General features: G+C 44.6%; 1 protein-coding gene across 2 annotated transcripts in view; it reads left to right on the top strand.

Annotated features, from left to right (window-relative positions):
* The window catches only part of PRKCE (protein kinase C epsilon), a 534,020-nt gene that overhangs the window by 179,064 nt on the left and 336,186 nt on the right, over nucleotides 1–18,770 (top strand). For both annotated transcript variants that reach the window (XM_032176939.2, XM_032176940.2), the window contains exon 2: nucleotides 12,399–12,462. In XM_032176939.2, coding sequence (XP_032032830.1) covers nucleotides 12,399–12,462 — 64 coding nt within the window. The remainder of the gene's footprint in view (nucleotides 1–12,398; nucleotides 12,463–18,770) is intronic.

Genomic DNA, 18,770 nt, shown 5'->3' with positions numbered 1-18,770 from the left:
AAGATCTGAGAAAGGCAACTGGTAGACTGTAAGATGAAGAATCCATTTGAATTAGATGCTAGGTATATTAGCCATTGCGTGGCATGTGAATTGTTACATTGGGCCCATGGGAAAGAAGGTGTATGTAACACCATTTACAAAGTCATAATAAGGAAAGATGATTAGTTTTCAGATTTTAGAACTAATGTATACACAAAACATGGAAATTAACTATGGTTAGAGAACAGAATGTCAGTGTTGTCAACCTTGATAGGTTAAGAGTAAAGACAAAAATTTCAGAGGTGGCTGGGATGCAGGGTGGCAGGCAGAGGATGGGGCATGCTGGTAGCACTAATGTCTTCTGGGTACAATGTGGAGGGTCAAGGGATATATTCTCTACAGTTGATGGCATAAGAAATTGACATTTTAGGTGTGTGGGTTTTTTTGTAGTTGTAGAGAACAGAGAATAAACAGAATTTGTGATGTATAACTTCTGTGGAGGGGCAAAGAGGAGGGAAGTGGTAAGTAAACTGAATCCTCTTCTATCATAGCAGCAAGGTAAGAGAATGTCTAAAATAAGAAATCAGGAAATTGAGGCATACACATTTTATTTAGGGACGCAGCAGTGACCACCAGAAAAACCCATATAAAAATTATTAAAATTGGTCCCTCTGAGGAGGGATGGGGCAGAGGACTGTTGCTTCTCATGACAAGCAGACATGTAGCTTTTGGTTTCTTAAAACTGAACACATCACAGTACTTACTTTTGGCTATATTTTAATAAATAAATAACACAAAAATATATAACCCAAATGAAACTTTGACTAATTTGATAAGCAAAAGAAAAAAGCTCTTATCCTTTATTTTATTTTTGTATGTATATTTAAACTAAATGATTTTTAAGTCATTTCTGACTCTTAAATTTCATGCTTCTGTAGTTTTTTATAAAACTGTTCTTTTTCTCACAGGACATGTTTCCAACTAAACAATGAAAAGCAATGGCAAATAAGACTGGTATACAGAGTATTATGATACAAGAATATTCCCCAGAGAGCAGTTATTCCCCAAAGTTGGGCATCCTGCGTCACATTTGTATGTCATTGTCTGAGCCTCTCAGCTGTTTTGCTGTGGGTTTAGTGTACCTTACAACTATGAGCTCCAGGAGGACAATGAAGGAGCATTACTCTCATTGCTCTTGTGTCCAAGGAGCAACCTTTTTTTTTTTTTTTTTTTTTTTTTGAGACAGTCTTGCTCTGTGGCCCAGGCTGGAGTATAGGGGGGCGATTTTGGCTCACTGCAACCTCCGCATCTTGGGTTCAAGCGATTCTTCTGCCTCAGCCTCCCTAGTAGCTGGGTCTATAGGTGCACTCCACCATGCCTGGCTAATTTTTGTATTTTTAGTAGAGACGGGGTTTCACCATATTGGCCAGGGTGGTCTTGAACTCCTGACATCGTGATCCACCCACTTCAGCCTCCCAAAGTGCTGGGATTACAGGCGTGAGCCACTGCGCCCGGCCAAGGAGCAACTTTTTCATCATTCATGCAGTATGGGCTCCATGACAGCTCACAATGTGTTCTTTCTACAGATCTCTCAGAGCTCAGGCTGTCTGTGGGGCAGCCTGCCAGGCCTCAAGGTACCTATTGGAAGCACTGGGTCTCCAGTTGGAGAACCCGGTTTTAACGCACACTCCTCTTCTGTAAATTGTGAGGATGCGTGCAAGTTATTTAAATTCCTAAGCCTCAGTTTTGTCACCCACCAAATGGTTAAGAACAACAATATTGCCTTCTTCACATAGGTAACACATGTAGAGTATTCCATAAAGGGTGCTTATGAGAGTTGTGATTATTAGTTTTCATAACATAGTCTCTATTTCAAAGAACTCAGAAAGATAGAAACAAATGCTCATGTCTTGGCTTTTAAAGGGAGTCAAGTACTGAATATCAGCCTGGTGTGGTGGCTCATGCCTGTAATCCCAGCACTTTGGGAGGCCAAGGTGGAAGGATCACTTGAGGGTAGGAGTTCAAGACCAGCCTGGGCAACATGGCAAAAAAAAGAAGAAAAAAAGAAAGAAAGAAAGAAAGAAAGAAAGAAAGAAAGAAAGAAAGAAAGAAAGAGAGAGAGACTGAATATTTTTGTGAGTAGCCATTGATAAAAGTTCTATTAGGTTGTGATACTACAGAGACAGAAAATTTTCTGATATGAAGATAATTTTTCTGGTTTCAAATTCCTGAGTTCCTGATCGAGCTTGCCCCTTTATCACGTGGATTCATTCAGTTCCACTTAGAGTCTTTATTGACTACCTATCTCAATCCCAACCCTGAATCAAGAGCTGTGGAATCCTCAAAAGAAGGACATGGCTTAGCAGGAGAGGTGCTCACAGTCTAGGTGGGAGATAACAATCATAATGACCTGGCAGCTAATATTTACAGGAAGTTGTGTGCCAGACAGTTTCAAGTGCTCTACCATCTCCTCGAATCCTCCCAACACTCTGAAGCAGGTCCTGCTGACATTCAACTTGTAAGATGAGGAAATCAAAATAAGCGCCACAGAGCTTTCAACAGGCAGAACTGGGATTGGAACCCAGGTAGGCTAGCTTCAAAACCTTTACTTTCAATCTCTGAGATATATTGACTTAGTGTAAGAAATAGGAAATGTAAGATAAAACACACACATTCAAATATACCTAGTGATAGGGACTATTGCAAATCAAAATGCAAAATGTGAAATGCAAAGTGCAGATTGGCAGTGGATTATCTGCTTCGGAATGCTGGGGTAGGTGGCTACATTTCCTGCTATTAGTGCTCACCTACCTCTTCTTAGGATATACAGTCATGTACCGCCATTTCTCTCAAAGTAGACAGGCAGACTGTGCTGTGACCAGATGATGCTGTGTACCCTTACACACTCTCCACATTAGTTTAGGCACTTTTGGATGTTTTCTCAGCTCAAGAAAGCATTTATGTGCACATAGAGTTACTCGTTTTTAGCTACCTCTGTCATCAGAGGGAGCCAGCTCTCTGGGGCCATTTCTGAGCCTGCTAAAAAGAGGAAGTAGGTGCTAACTTGAGCCTACTCCATTTGTGGTGTGTTGAGAGCTAAGATCTGTAACGTGGGCCTCCAGTCCAGCCAACAAGAGTTTCATAAGAAGATAATGGCTGCTGCTAACTTGGTTCCCAGTGACCTGGCTACGGGTGATGAGAAAGCAGTGTTTGAGCCAGTTTTGAGGGGTGTCTATTTAAGGTGTGTCTGGAAACTGAAGCAAGCTGTAGTCTGGGGGATTGGAGATTATAAACAGCCAGTGCAGTAAAAAGGGACATTTTTTTTTTTTAATGGGTAGTAACTTAAATTTTTAACAAGTTAACTCAGAACACAATTTTTTAAATGGGCATAGATTAAAGAATAAGGCCTCCTTTCCTGATTTCTGGTTTACTCCTCCTGTCATGTCCATCTCTTGAGTCAGCTCTTGCCTTTTGCTGATTAAGACTCCTTTTGGAGATAAGGACATATGTGCAGAACACATGTGCACACGTGCGTATGTGTGTGTGTGTGTGTGTACACCCATATATTGCCCCATTGTATTCACACAGCAACACTGCGTCATAAACTTACCGTGTGTTGCTTTATCCCCCCCCCCCCCCCCCACTTAATGTATCACAGAGCTAGTTCCCTATCAGTTGGTACATTTAGATCTTTTTCAGTCTTTTTTAGGACTCGCATGGTGATCTACCATATGATGTACCATAATTTATTTAAGCAGTCTCTTATTCATGGATATTTAGGTCATTAAGTTCATTAAAAGGCTTTCTAGAGCATTTGGTCTAATTATCTTGTTTTATATATGAGGAAATTCAGATCCACAAACACACAGACAGATTTAAATAATTCAGCAGACTCTCAAACCTACATTTTGGATGTGTTTATCTTGCTATTATTGTATTTTGATCACAGGAGACAGGAGAAGGTGGCTCAGCTGTGTGCCTGTGAGTGTGTTTGCACACGTGGGTGGTTGTGTGAATGTGCGCGCCTACACAGGTAGGTGTACATTATGTTGTGTGACAGATGTGCTCTTGAAAAACTCTGAATGAGTCCTTTTATTTTTAAAAATGGAATATGAAATTTTAAATGCTCCGAGGGTGGGAATAGGATTTGTTATTTAAAGGAAACTTGTGGAGGAATCCTTATGCGAAATAAATCGTTTTTTTCCATTTTTAAAAACTGCTTCATTGAGGTATAATTTACATACAATTAAGTGCATTCATTTTAAGTGTAGGCTTGATTTGTCCCGCCAAATGTCTACATTCATGGAGCCGCCACCACAATCAGGATAGAGAAAACTCCCATCACCCAGGACGTTCTCCTGTGTCTCCTGGCATTCACTGGCCATTTCCAGCTCCAGGGAATCACAGATGTGCTTTTTGTTATTGTAGGTTTGTTTTGCCTGTTCTTCCATCGTAGAAGTGGAATCCTGTGGTATATACTCTTTAATGTTTGGCTTCTTTCACATGGCATCCATGTTGTTGCACGTATCGGTAGTATATTTGTTTTGTTGTTTTTTTTTAAGAGACGGGATCTCACCTAGGCTGGAGTGCAGTTGAGCAATCATAGCTCACTGCAGCCTCAAACTCCCAGGTTCAAGCCATCCTCCTGCCTCAGCCTCCCAAGTACCCAGGCCTGTAGGCATGCACCACCATGCTCAGCTAATTTTTTTTATTTTTTTGTAGAGACAAGGTCTCAGTATGTTGTACAGGCTGGTCTTGAACTCCTGGCTTCAAGCGATCCTCCTGCCTCAGCTTCCCAAAGTGTTGAGATTACAGGGGTGAGCCACCGTGCCCAGTCCTCATTCTTTTTTATTGCTAAGTAACATTACGTTACGTGGATGTAGCATGGTTTGCTTATTCATTTACCTGTTGTTGGACATTTGGGACATTTGCAGTTTTGGGCTGTTAGGAATGAAGCTGCTGTGAACATTTCTGTATAGTAGATGGCTTCCCAAGTAAATCATCTCCACAACTCAGCGTACAGATCCAGTTTTTTAATATATTGAAGTAGTATAAGCTAAGGCCATCCATTCAATAAGCCAACATGTAGAAATATGTATTGAATCCCTCCCATGTGCCGGACAGACAGGGTCCTGCCTTGCAGGGATGTACACTGAAGCCTGCATGTTTTGCACAGCAATGGAAGCTGTTTGAGAAAAACAATCTGCCCCTCCCCTTATTTTATGAAAGTAAGTGCTATTATAAGCCCATTAACAGAATAGAATCTTGAACATATTTGATTACATGTGTACTCTCTGCTTTTTGACCAGTCACTGCACACTACCAATAGAGTTAGTAGCAAATTTTACCCCAAATGAAGAGTCTTTAATTAGCTTCTAACTTCAAAATCAGCACCCCGCAGCTGCTGATGAGTTGCTCATTGTATTGCCTCAATGCTTTCTGCTTTCCAAATGCAGAGCTGGGTGGACACCTGCTGCCTGAATGTCCCCGGCTCTGTCCAGCTGGCCTCTCCCATGCCAGGTGGGTCTGGGGACGGTAGCGTGCCTGCGGTGCCTCCAGGGGAGAGTGGCCATCAGTGAAGGGGTACAGGACTTGGGCAGTGGGCCCCCTGCTTTGGGAACCAGTCCCCCAGTCTTCTCTCCTGATGGTTCCCCGTCTGCCTCCTCCTCTCTCACTCTCCACCCTCCTCCAAGTAAAAAAGAAAAAGACACAGCAGTAGATTATCTAGGCCTTACTGGTGGAACAAGGGCAGTGCAAGCCTTCCCTTGTCCTTCTCATCCTTTCCGGATTCATCTTTTTCAGATCCTGTCCCTCTTGCCCTTTTGCCTCTCTCCACGCCTTTGTGCCTGACAGCAGATGGGAAGGGAAGTGAAATTCAAATTGGGCCTGTGTGACATTGGGGGCTGTCCCGAGGAAAGGTTTGCTTAGACACCTCAGGCAAAAGTTGAACCTATGGTTAGGAAGCTTGACTTTGTATATTAGACCTCCCTTCCCTTGAACCCAATAACCCCCAACATGTAGGTGTACAGATACCTGTGGATCACGGGGGGCTGACAGCAGCACATCAGCCAGCAGCCTGGAGATCAGCATAGGTGGAGTCCTTTCGATTTTGCTGTTGTGGTTGTCAGAGCTGCTGCTGGGCAGGTGTGGTGTCGAGGAAGGAACATGAGACTGAGAAACAGGAGTTGAGGGAGCAAATTCTTTTTTTTCTTTTTTAAGATGGAGTCTTGCTCTGTTGCCTAGGCTGCAGTGCAGTGGTGCGATCTTGATTCACTGCAGCCTCTGCCTCCCAGGTTCAAGCGATTCTCCTGCCTCAGTCTCCAGAGTAGCTGGGACTACAGGTGCACGCCTCCACACCCAGCTAATTTTTGTATTTTTAGTAGAGATGGAGTTTCACCATATTGGCCAGGCTAGTGTCAAACTCCTGACCTCAAGTGGTCCACCTGCCTCGGTCTACTAAAGTGCTGGGAATATAGGCGTGAGCCACCACGCCCGGCCTAGGGAGCAAGTTCTGATTCTGCCAGTCCGGCTCCAGGGGTCTCGTGCACAGACATAGGTGTGAATGGCACCCCCTGGGGTTGTGCAGCTGGTGTGATCTCACTAGCACACCACATGATATAATGGCCACCTATCTGCCTTAACCCCAGCTTTCTCAGATGTTCAACAGCACTAATAATACTTGTTACCACACCTGTAATCCCAGCACTTTGTGAGGCTGAGGTGGGAGGAAGGTTTGGGCCCAGGAGTTTCAGGCTGCAGCCATGACGGCACCACTTCACTCCAGCCTGGGGCACAGAGCGAGACTGTCTCAAAAATTTTTTTTGAAAATAACAAAACTCGCTACCTTACAGATTAATTGTGAGGAATGAATAAATGAATGCATATGAGGGGCTTTGTAAATGGCTGAGCACCACCCCCAAAAAGTCCCTAACTTTTTGCTTTTCTAAGATTGTCTTTTCAGGGCTTGCTGTAGGTTGGGCTATTCCCCATTGCCAAGTTCCTAATTCACATGAAAGGCACTCATTGCTGCCCAGACCTCCCCTCAGAGCACCATGGGGTGGTCAAGGTGTCTGAGGCATTGCTCTGCCCTCCAGGTCTGCCTGGGGAAGCCAGTAACACCTGAAAAGGGGAACGAGCCCACTCTGGGGACAGGAGGGTTGAAGGAAGGAGAATGCACCTCGGACTGGATTGTCAGAGGAGGCTCAGTCGGCCAGGCAGGGCTGGGGGTTGTGAGCATGACTTGCAAGCTCTGTTGACCTCTCCTGTGTGCCCCAGGCTGACCTGGGTGAGAATTCTGGCTGAAAGCTTTCTCAGCCTGTTTTTTCATCAGAAAAGTAGAGAATATTGCTGTCTCACAGGAGATTAGATGAACTAATGCAGGTAAGGTGCCAACATGGTGTCAGAGACACAGTAGGTGTCATTGCCCTTCTTTCATGAGTACCACAGGTCCTCCCGATGCCCCGGAATACCCTGGGTATAGCCCTTCCTGCCCCGGGTTTCCCCTAGAAAGGGTGCATACAATACCCTTACCTTGGATTTTAAAGTACAATACTCTTACCTTAGCTGAGGCAGGAGAATGGCGTGAACCCGGGAGCCGGAGCTTGCAGTGAGCCGAGATCGCGCCACTGCACTCCAGCCTGGGCGACAGAGCGAGACTCCGTCTCAAAAAAAAAAAAAAAAAAAAAAATGTTTTTAGAGACAGGATCTCACTTGTCACCCAGGCTGGAGTGCAGTGGTGCATTGCAGCCTCGATCTCCTGGGCTCAAGCAATCCTTCTGCCTCTGCCTCCCAAGTAGCTGGGACTACAGCTGCCTGCCAGCACAGCTGACCTTTAGTTCTTTATTTGATATTCACAACAACACTGTAAAGCCATCAAATGTCCTGGAATTGCATGTAATAATACCAATTTTGTTGAGGAAAGTTTGTTATTGTAGAAATAACACTGTACCAAGAAGCAGAAGACTTGCCTTTTTCATGATAACTGCACCAATGATGACTATTTTATGCCTGGTGCCTTTGCTAAGCACTGTTCATAGATTATCTCATTTAACCTCACAGCAGCCCCATTTCACTGACAAGCAGGCTGAGGCATAGAGAGGGTAGCTGCTTGCTTCAGGCCACATGGCCGCTAAGTTTGCTCTTACCCACCATGTGCAGAGTGTCTCCTGGGTGCTTAGTTAAAAAAAAATTTTTTTTTAACTAAGGTAAGGTGCCAAGTGCTTTGCATGTATGTTTCATGGAATTTTCATGACAACCCATTTCACGGATGAAGTGGCTGAGAGGCTCAGGAAGAGTAAATAATTGCCTGAGGTCACTCAACTGATAAAGGACAAAATGGATTCTGCCCTGATTTGACACCGAAGTCTGTGTTTGTCTCTCCCAGTTTGACTGCCTTGCTTCTGGCCCGTGCTGGAGGGGTAGCCAAGGCACCGTAGTGTGAAAGAGAATCATAGTCAAAGAAAATAGAAATAGTAGCTGGGAAGATGTGTTAAGTTGGGGTATGAGGTCCAAGGAGGTTTGATAAATTGGGTTGCATCTGGGAGAACTGGGAGGAGCCTGGTGCAAAGAAGGGGCTCAGAACTAACCCTGGGAATGGCTGGGAGGAGGTAGTGAGCCTGCTTTTGTGTCACGCCAGCTGCCTGGTGCCAATGCTAACTGACAGCTTGCAGGGTTGTGCAGGGCTGGGTACCTACATTGCATCATTATCTGGACCATGTAATCGTGAGCAGAATTTATGATTAAACTAATTCAGTGGTGAAGTTGCGCCACACTCTTCACCATCTTTTATACTTGGTGACCCCTCCAGTCATTGAAGACCCACCACCTTGGATGGATACTCAGAGCTTCCTCGCTTGGCTAGCTGGGGCTTGGCTGGCGATCTGCGGCCATCTGCTCATGCTGCAAAGCTCTTTGTTGCTTTTGGCATGTTTAATAGCTTAATTTCTATTTTTCTGTTTGGAAATGCAGTTCACCAGCACAGAGGCTGCAGTGGGTGCTAAAATGGTTTCTGATTGCTATCTTGAATGTTAATATCCGAATACATTTTATCATGAATGACCTGTCCTCCCTGCCACGAGTTCTCACTCCCCTTTTGCAAAGATGGGCATGGTGCCTGCCTTTGGATAGGCCCTGAAGCCCATCTCATTCCTTTGCTCTCTCCCTCCCTGCTTTACACAGATAGCATTGTGCTTTGCCAATAAAGTCCACAGTCGTGGGAAATCTTTGAGTTGGAGGATATGAGAAGGAGTTTCATTTTGCCGGCAGGGTTTAATAGGGATGATCTAATCTCTAAAAGGCATACATTATTTAAATTCCATGCTTTTAGGCAAGAGGGCCCCTGATATTTTTGAACTTTGGCAGGGAGAAGATTCTGGTTTGGCTCTATTCAGTAGAGTCGCCTGTTGGTTTTCCTGTTTGTCATTCACTGCAGGGGCTGGTGAGGGTCAGCACTAGTGGTGAGAATTCTGGAGAACTTTTTCTTTACCCAGAAACCTAAAATCATGGACTCTTGGGGAGAAAGGAATGAGAAAAGGCAGCATGCGGAATTACCAGTTTGTTATTTGGTTCCCATTTGGATTTAAAACCGAAGATCCCAAACTCAGGTGAGCAGCTCCCCCGGGGTGCCCAGGGGGCAATGCAGGCCTGCTCATGGCACTCCCTCACTCCTGTGCTGACGGAGCACCTCAGCTATCACCAGTGGCCTCTCCCACGAGGCACCAAAGAGTCTTGTGGATGAAAATGAAATTTTGAGGGAAACCTTAAGCTCTCTCAACCGTTAGAGGCTGAGTCAGGAAACAAGATGGGGCTCAGGAGTGACTCTGGGAGCCTCCTGGATTGTGTGTGGGGTGAGACGTTGGGAGAGTTTAGAGAATACCATTCCAGCTGGTCGCTTTGTCTCATGGGGACGTGTGGTGCTCATGGTATAGCCGCCTCATCTTTCCTCTCCCCTTGTTCAAATGTCATTTTAGTAGAGATCACATGCCTGCCGTCCCTCCTGGGGACAGAGCCTTGGGAGGGTGAATGTTCCCAGAATAGACTCTGGAAGTTCTGAACACAGAGCCTTTTCCCACCTCCACAAGTGTGTGCTGGGTGTTTCCTAAGAGACAGTGAGCTAAGAACTAGGGATGCAAATCTGGTTATCATACTTTCTGTCTATCAGGACAGAGAGGTAGATGGACAATGTATTACAACTTAACAGGAGCTGTATTAGTCAGGGTTCTCTAGAGGGACAGAATTAATAGGATATATGTATATGTGAAGGGGAGTTTATTAGGAGAATTGACTCACACGATCACAAGGTGAAGTCCCACAATAGGCCGTCTGCACGCTGAGGAGCAAGGAAGCCAGTCCGTGTCCAAAAACCTCAAAAGTAGGGAAGCCGACAGGGCAGCCTTCAGTCTGTGGCTGAAGGCCCAAGAGCCCCTGGCAAACCACTGGTGTAAGTCCAAGAGTCCAAAAGCTGAAAAACTTGGGGTCTGATGTTTGAGGGCAGAAAGCATCCAGCACAGGAGAAAGATGAAGGCCGGAAAACTCAGCAAGCCTGGTCTTTCAAACTTCTTCTGCCTGCTTTATTCTAGCCACGCTGGCAGCTGATTAGATGGTGCCCACCCAGATTGAGAATGGATCTGCCTCTCCCAGTCCACTGGCTCAAATATTAATCTCCTTTGGCAGCACCCTCACAGACACACCCAGGAACAATGCTTTGCATCCTTCAGTCCAATCAGGTTGACACTCAATATTAACCATCGCAGGAGCCATGAGTAAAAGGTGTCTGGTGTATTGTGGGAACACAGATGAGGGGCTAATTAATTCTGACTGGGCATATCTGGATAGACTTCAGAGAGGAGGTGATAATTGACCTTGACTTTGAAGGAGGAGGAGATATCCACTACATTGACTGTTCTGAAGTAATTCTTGCTAAATGTATGCCTGCTCTTTGCTGGGGACAGTGAAAAAGGAAAAGGAGGGGGATAGTGGTTCCTGTCCTCAAGATATTCACAGCTTGTTGGGGAGAGAGCCTGGCACTATGAACCAATGAAAGCTCTGTGTAGACAGATGGGATTGTGGAGGCGGAGAGGCTAGCAGGGGGACTTGGTGATCCAGGGTTTCCAGAGTTACTACTCTCTCTCATAGAGAGAACACAGTTTCTGTAAGGATAGTTCAGTCCTTGCAAAGTTGTCTGTAACTACAAGAGGCCCAGCCCTCTGGCTTTTGTCTCACCCAATTATTTCACCACCTTGTCTCTGTATATTATAAGTAGTTAGCTGGATTTGAGGTGGGGAGGGAGGAAGTGAGGGTGCCTGCGCTGTTTCTTACGCCTTGCATACCTTCCCTTCCCTCTTCCCTTCCCTCTTCTACACTGATTTCAGGTTCGTCAGATACTTTATCAGTTGTTCTCTGTCCTTCAGCACTGTTCTCCATTTTTTAACTCCACAGTGAGATGATAAATGCTGTAAAAGCAGGAGTAGTGTCTTCATGCTTCTCTTATTTCCCCTGGGAGCAGTTTGTATGGTATAAAGAACATGGGTTTCATGAGTTCATGTCCTTTGTAGGGACATAGATGAAGCTGGAAACCATCATTCTCAGTAAACTATCGCAAGGACAAAAAACCAAACACCGCATGTTCTCACTCATAGGTGGGAACTGAACAATGAGAACTCATGGACACAGGAAGGGGAACATCACACTCCGGGGACTGTTGCGGGGTGGGAGGAGGGGGGAGGGGGGAGGGACAGCATTAGGAGATATACCTAATGCTAAATGACGAGTTAATGGGTGCAGCAAAACAACATGGCACATGGATACATATGTAACAAACCTGCACATTGTGCACATGTACCCTAAAACCTAAAGTATAAAAAAAAAAAAAAAAAAAAAAAAAAGAACATGGGTTTCTCAAGACAGGCTTAGCATTGAATCTCAGCATTACCACTTACCTTGGAATTTGGGCAGAATTTCCATATCTGTAAAATGGGATAACACAGGGCTTTCTCAACCTCAACATCATTGATGACATTTGGGGCTGAATGATTCTTTGTTGCGAGGGGTCATCCTGTGCAATGTAGAACGTTTAACGCTATCTCTGGCCTCCACCCACTAGCTGCCAGGAGCAGCACTCTCTCCAATCATGACAAAACTGCCTCCAGATGTTTGCCAAGCATCCCCTGTGAAGCAAAACTGCCCCCAGTTGAGAACCACTGGGATGGTGCTACCTTTGGGGTATGCATCAGTCCTCCCAGGTCTGCATCTGGAACACAGTAGGCGTTCAGTAATTCACTTAGCACTCAACACACTGTAGGTTGGTGAATTACATGGAGCTGTGTCTCTAGGTTTTAGCAGTTTGGGGTAGAAATGTTGTGGAACTCTCAGGTTGCCCATACAATGCACTAACAGAGTCACTGTCATTTTCTTAATTGCAGATTGATCTGGAGCCAGAAGGAAGAGTGTATGTGATCATCGATCTCTCAGGGTCGTCGGGTGAAGGTAGGAGAGTGTGACTTCTCATCCCTGTTTTCTTCCATTGGCCCTTTGCCTTCTGGGTCTCTTCTTTCCCTCCTTGGCTGGAACACATTATAGTGACATTTAATTAATTGGCATCCTTTAAAGGAAAAGGTTATTTTGAAGATGCTTACGCCTGTGTACAAAAAGGGACCAGCCATCTGTTAACTTTGGTGGAGCAGAGGGAAGATTTTGGACTTACCACGTGAGGCCAATAAAACGGGCGTTTTTGCATGCTGTGTGCAAGGCAGGCTTCAGTGGCAGGGCAGCCTCTCCCAGGAGGCTTGCGTGGGGTTTGTGTGTGTGTGGTGGGAAGGAAGTAAAACCAGTTGGTCTAACGGCATCCAGAAATGAAACAAATAAGGTGACAAACTTCAGAATCTTCTTTAGAGCTTTGATAGAAGTGGGACTTCTTTTACCAGTTCTTTACACAGACAAAAGCTCTGCTCTTGAAGAGAAATAATGGGGTGAGGGAACATCTGCTCCCCACTGACTGATTAGATGGCGTATGACACCCTCTTCCTCTTACACCCTCTTCTTTCAATCCTTTCTTTGCCCACTTAATACACTTAAGACCTTTGAAGGGTTTGCTGGGTGTTGAGGACTGAGCAGTCAAGGGTAGAAGGGAAGCCTAGAAAATAAAACCTTATCCAAACGGGAACAAGGAGATAGCAACCGACTTAAGCTCTAAGAAAGATTTGGAATTCGGCCGGAAATGTAGTTATTGTGGCCATCTTTTCTCTCCTACTCCTCCATCTGTGGGCAAGGGGACAGAACAGTTGGCTTTAATGCCATGGCAGGGATATTGGAAGACCATGTGTAGTTCCTCTTGGCAGTGAGAAACAAACAGTGTTTGGGGACTGTGTCCCAAAGGGAAAAATGGACACTCAGCTCTCTCAGCTCTCCTGCCTGGAACACTTGGGCCTTTCAAAACATCTCCCCAGAATACTGGGGATCACAAGCTCAAAGTCACAATCCCACACACAGTCTCTAGTTTAAGGCTCAGTGATAGAAGGAAGGATTACATATTCAGTTATGTATGTGCTTGACGGTGGTGCCTGATGATTTCCATTCAGCTAATTATCACCCAATCTCAACAGGTATTCGGAAGAATTCAATAACTGTGTGTATATGGGGATTATAATAGAATTAGGCCCTCTTTTAATAGATCCCAATTATTTGGCATAGGTTTAAAACTTTAAACAGCCTTCCAAAATTGGTTGCTTACATTTCCTGCTCTTTATTGCAATTACATTTTGGCATTTCCAACTTCCCTTCTCTGCTCTCAGCTCTGAACTGCCCAGAATAGAACCTGTTGTAGAAGATTTGAGGATTTAACAATATTTCATATGAAATATTTAAGACCTACAAAAGGGCTTAAAGACAAATTAAATGAGCACCAGTGTGCCCACCGCCCCAATTAAGAATTAGAGCAAGCAGTGAGATGAAGCTTTGTCCTTGCTTTTAACATAGCAAGTGATCCAAATTCACCAGACTTGACTTAAGGTTTTGCAGTGTGGCCTCCTGATTCTAGATACTGGCGAAACATTTGATGGGCAAAATCAGTCCCCTTTTTTCCTTACATAATCTGTGTGCAATATGATAATTAATTAAATATGTATTTCCTGTGCCAAGATGCTGAGCAACCAATGGGAGGCTGGGACTATTTTCTCTTTCTTTGAAAAGATAAATGACTTGCAAAATTATAGAAGACATCCTTTTTTATATTAGAGGGAAAGGAGATGGACAAATGAATGAATAAATAAATCAGAAGCAATTGATTTTTTTCTGCTTGCTTCTACAGCTTATTACATGTGAATAGCCAAAGCAATTTTCACTGGGCTAAATTCTGAGTCTATTTTTTAAATCTCTTTCATCTAAAGAAAATAGAGTTTACTTCAGAAATGCTGACACATGCCAGAGTCTGTAAAGTGCTAGCATGTGTTGCTCTGAAGAAAAGAAGACATTTTTCTACTCTTTTTTTTTTTTTTTTAATTGCTGTTCTTGGACTTGGGATCCTTTCTTTAGATGGTGGGTTGGACTTTCAGTAATCCGTTCTGAGAAGCTGCTCTTGTTGTTTGTGTTTTACACGTCTGTTCTCCCAGTCCTGTTGCTGGGACTGTGAGGGTTCTTAGCCTGGAGGGGGTTTTGGAAGAGTTGGGAGGGCAAGGGGAGGCCCTAGAGAATGAGAAGCCACCACATTTCATACCTAAACCACGTGAGATGGGTCTGGGGTGAAGCAAGTTGTCACAGCCATCCTCCTGGATTTACAGACTGTGGACTAAGTATTTTTTTTTTTTTTTTAGTGAAAATACCTAACTCTGCATTCTGTGAAAGGGAGAGAGTTGAAATGAGGCACAGCTGAAGTTTCACCACTCCATTATTCTGCCATCAAGCATCCCTTCAGTTCCCATCTCTCAAATGCTGCATCCCCATCAATGGAAAAAAATACATTCATGGGAATTGCACAAAGTTTACAACACATGCAAATTCCAAGGAGCTCAGAGAGAGGTGTGGGGGTGAGATGGTGTGACTACACCCCCTTCTTCTAGGATGCGCCGAAGGATTCTTTTCCTTGCTCATATGCTGTTAGAAAGCCTGGGCGTTTATGTCTGCTAGAGCTGGAGCTAATGTGATTTCTAACTGTCTAATAAAATTCCACTGCTTGCATGTCCTGTGCAGTTCACTATAATGGAATCTGGCCAGTGTGTGTTTTGGCTAAACCAGGCATCCTAACCCCAGATGTAAGGAAGTCAGGCTGGATGACAGTTAAGGTCATTTCCGGCCATGTGATTTTATCCTTTGGTACAATTTGAATAGACATCTGTCAGAGCTCATGGCTGAGGGCTGGCTAATATGTACAGAAAAAAGGAGTTGCAAGAAATGGACTGGTTTTGACAGGTATGGGGCTAGGCACTTTACCTACATTATACCAAGTAGCAAACCTGCTCAAAATGCTCTTATGGGAAGCTCCAGTCTCAGTCCATGTTTTACTTACATTGTAAGTAATAATCACAGGGGTTTGGGTAAGCGTGGCACTCCAGGCTCTCCAGATGCTTAAATCAAAGCATAATTAGCCCAGGTAACAGAAGCATAAACAGCAATGTAATTCTCACCTGTGCAAATGATGGTTTCCTGCTGTGCCCATTTGTTAGAATTTCTTCCTTTGATATGATGTAATTTGCATATTATTTCTTCTTTCTAATAATGTGGCAATGCCCCATGATTCACAGGCTTACCGATGAGAGATGGTCGGGGCCTGACCTGGGGACCGATAGGTTCTTCTTCCCATGCCTTGCACCTAGGTGTCATGCTCACCTGGGAGAGTTCTTCAGCATCTAAACCAACAATAGCAATAACAAGTAGGCCTCATTGGTATGTTTGGATCACCAAACTGTTTCTCCAACAAAATACAGAGGATACAAAGGAATAGGAATGATTTTTGCAACACATGCATCACAAATCATGCAGATAAGTCAAGTTCTGCAGGGACTGCATATTGTGGAAGCAGAAGAGCAGGGAACAGGAGGCACCCTGTTTCTTTCTGCAGCCACAGGCTGAAAGGGATCAGTCTTCTCTTTGGGACTCAACAGATAGAGGAGAAAGAGCACAGCCTTAGGAGTCCTTCAGACCTGGATTGAAATCCTGGCTCTAGTGTTTGGTAGCTTAGAGCCTCAGATTTCTCACCCACAACACGGGGATAATGGTGCCTATGGTAGGTACTAGGCCAGGATTGTCATAAGAACAGTGCTTTGGTACAGTGCCCTCGCATGTAAGAGATGCTCAGTAAATATCATGAAGCCTTGGAGACCTGAGGGCAGAGAGGTTGGCATAGCTCTACCCAGTGCCCATGAAGGAGTATCAGGCAGGGTATTGAGGGAAACTGTTCGAGGGCAGGTTTCTGATGCTGGGATGGGACATGTTCACAAGGGCCAAGAACAGAGCAAGGTACCAAAGAGGTGACTTAACAGTAATCTATCTGGCAGGGACTGTGAGATTGCTTTCTGCAGAGTTCAGGCCTTGCCTCAGTTTTGCCTATTGTCACTCTATTTATTCCTTACCCTCTCCCAAGTAAAGTAATTCCTGGAAGGACATTCTCTAGCATCCCTGAGCCACTCATTTGCATTCCATGGCCCTTAATGCTAGAGGCTTCTCCTTGTCAGAGCCTGGGCTTGTCCCATCCCTGCTCAGTGTGGACCAGAACCTGTGGTCCCTATCCTCTCACCAGCCCTTGGGTAAAAGGCCTTTAAATATTTGAAGACAGTTATTCAGTATCTCTTTTTTCAGGCTGAATCAATCAAATCCCTTAACCTTTCAGAAGGGATATTTTAGAAATCTTAACTCATCTTTGCAACCTCTTCTGGACTTTTTTCAAGTTGCACAGACAGACGTGATCAAACCAGCTTTGCCTGGTTCTGAAATAATAACGTGTGTAGAGCTCTTAGCTTTACCAAGTGCCCAGCGGTATTACCTCCATGTGGGAGACGGTGAAATTGAGAGGTCAGGTGATGTGCTCCAGGCCAAAAGGTGGATTATGAGACCCTGCTGGGTCCAGACCCCAGGCCACAATCCAGGTCCTGCTTCCAATCATGGCCCCAATAATGAGTTTGCCACATGGCAGTGATTCCCCACCCCACCCCTTGTTCGATCTTTTTATTTTAGTTCTTTTCTTCAGAAAGCTTTTTATAGAATATAAAGCCAAAGTTCTTCCTTTGAATCCAAAGGTGACCAGAGAGTCTCTTTCATAAATAAGCAGATCCCTTTTCCACTGTGTTAGAAATAAAAGCTCTTTTGGTCAAGGTTGGATCCTTCTCAGGTTGTCTGTAATGTAGATCCATAGCTAAGTCTTGGTCTGAAACCAGACCTGACTCAAATCTCAGCAGGTTAGTAATTTTTCCTACTGACCTGCCCTCCTTGCTAGAGATGTTAGTTTTGTACTTGGAGACTCTGAGTGCATAGCAGGCATTAGAGCAATACCTCCAGGGTTGAAATCAAAGTGAAAGGGGTTTTTCTCTTGAAACTCTGTCTTAGCCAGTTGGCAGGATACATATCGACAGGTTCTCTCAGATTCGAGCCCCACTGGAGCTTCAATTCATAAGAATTTTACCTCTTTTCTTCTAAATTCTATGTTAATAATCCAATGTCTTCTAATTCGTAGAAAATTAAAAAGAATCATTCATTCAAATGACCAGTAGTTACCAATTCATTTTTTTTTTTTCCTTTTTTTGAGATGGAGTCTTGCTCTGTCACCCAGGCTGGAGTGTGGCAGCAGGATCTCGGCTTACTGCAACCTTTGCCTCCTGCGTTCAAGTGATTATCCTGCCTCAGCCTCCTGAGTAGCTGGGACTACAGGCATGCACCACCATGCCTGGTTAATTTTTGTATTTTTAGTAGAGACAGGGTTTTGCCATGTTGGCCAGGCTGGTCTCGAACTCCTGACTTCATGTGACCCACCCACCTCGGCCTCCCAAGGTGCTGGGATTACAGGTGTGAGTCACCGTGTCCAACCTACCAATGCATTTCAGCAAATGTGCCCAGCTTTGTGTCTGTGCTGGGTTTGGGGAATGGAGAGTGGGGAAGGAAGTAGAAAATGGGAGATGGCATTCACAAGAAGTGTAAAACCCTTTGCCTTCAAGGAGCTTGCAATTCAATTAGGCACCCTAGACTTGCAGGATGAAAGCATTAGAGAACAATGCAAGGCATTGTGTGTTTGATTAGGTGTTACCAAGACTTCTCCAAGTAGGAATAAGTCGGGACCAGAATAACCCAGGAAAACTTTAAGAAAGAGGCAAGGCTTGGGATGGAAAGGAAAGGATAGGCAGGCTGGATTGGCAGGGAAGAAGTGGAGAGACCATTGTGAGTGGAGGGAATCGTGTCATCATTATCAAAGACAGCTTTGAAGCCTTTATTTTTGGGGATGGCTGGATAGACAGGATAACTTAAATAGATGCAGTGTGAGCTCTCTAGGAGCATCCAAACAAAGGCAGTCGTCAGTGTTGCAGACAGAAATTTTCACGCTTGCAAATGAGAATGAAATGCCTTAAATGTTTAAACTGTCTGAAGATTGAAGGCAGTTCCTTCTGGGTGTGACTTCTGGGTCAAGTCTCTCTCCCACCATGACCTACAATGGGAAGGAGTGTTCTAGGTCAGGTTTGGTCAAGTCTGGGACACTGGGCAGAGCACATTTTACAACTATGACACCGAGGCATTTAGAAGATCAAGCCCAGGTACAGGCATCCCATCGTGGTCTTTGTGGTCTCTTTTCTCGCTTAGTAACCTCATAGAGTCCCATA

This window comes from Hylobates moloch, unplaced genomic scaffold (assembly GCF_009828535.3).
Source record: "Hylobates moloch isolate HMO894 unplaced genomic scaffold, HMol_V3 SCAFFOLD_15, whole genome shotgun sequence".
Lineage (NCBI taxonomy): Eukaryota > Metazoa > Chordata > Mammalia > Primates > Hylobatidae > Hylobates > Hylobates moloch.
This window is presented reverse-complemented; position numbering and strand designations above follow the sequence as displayed.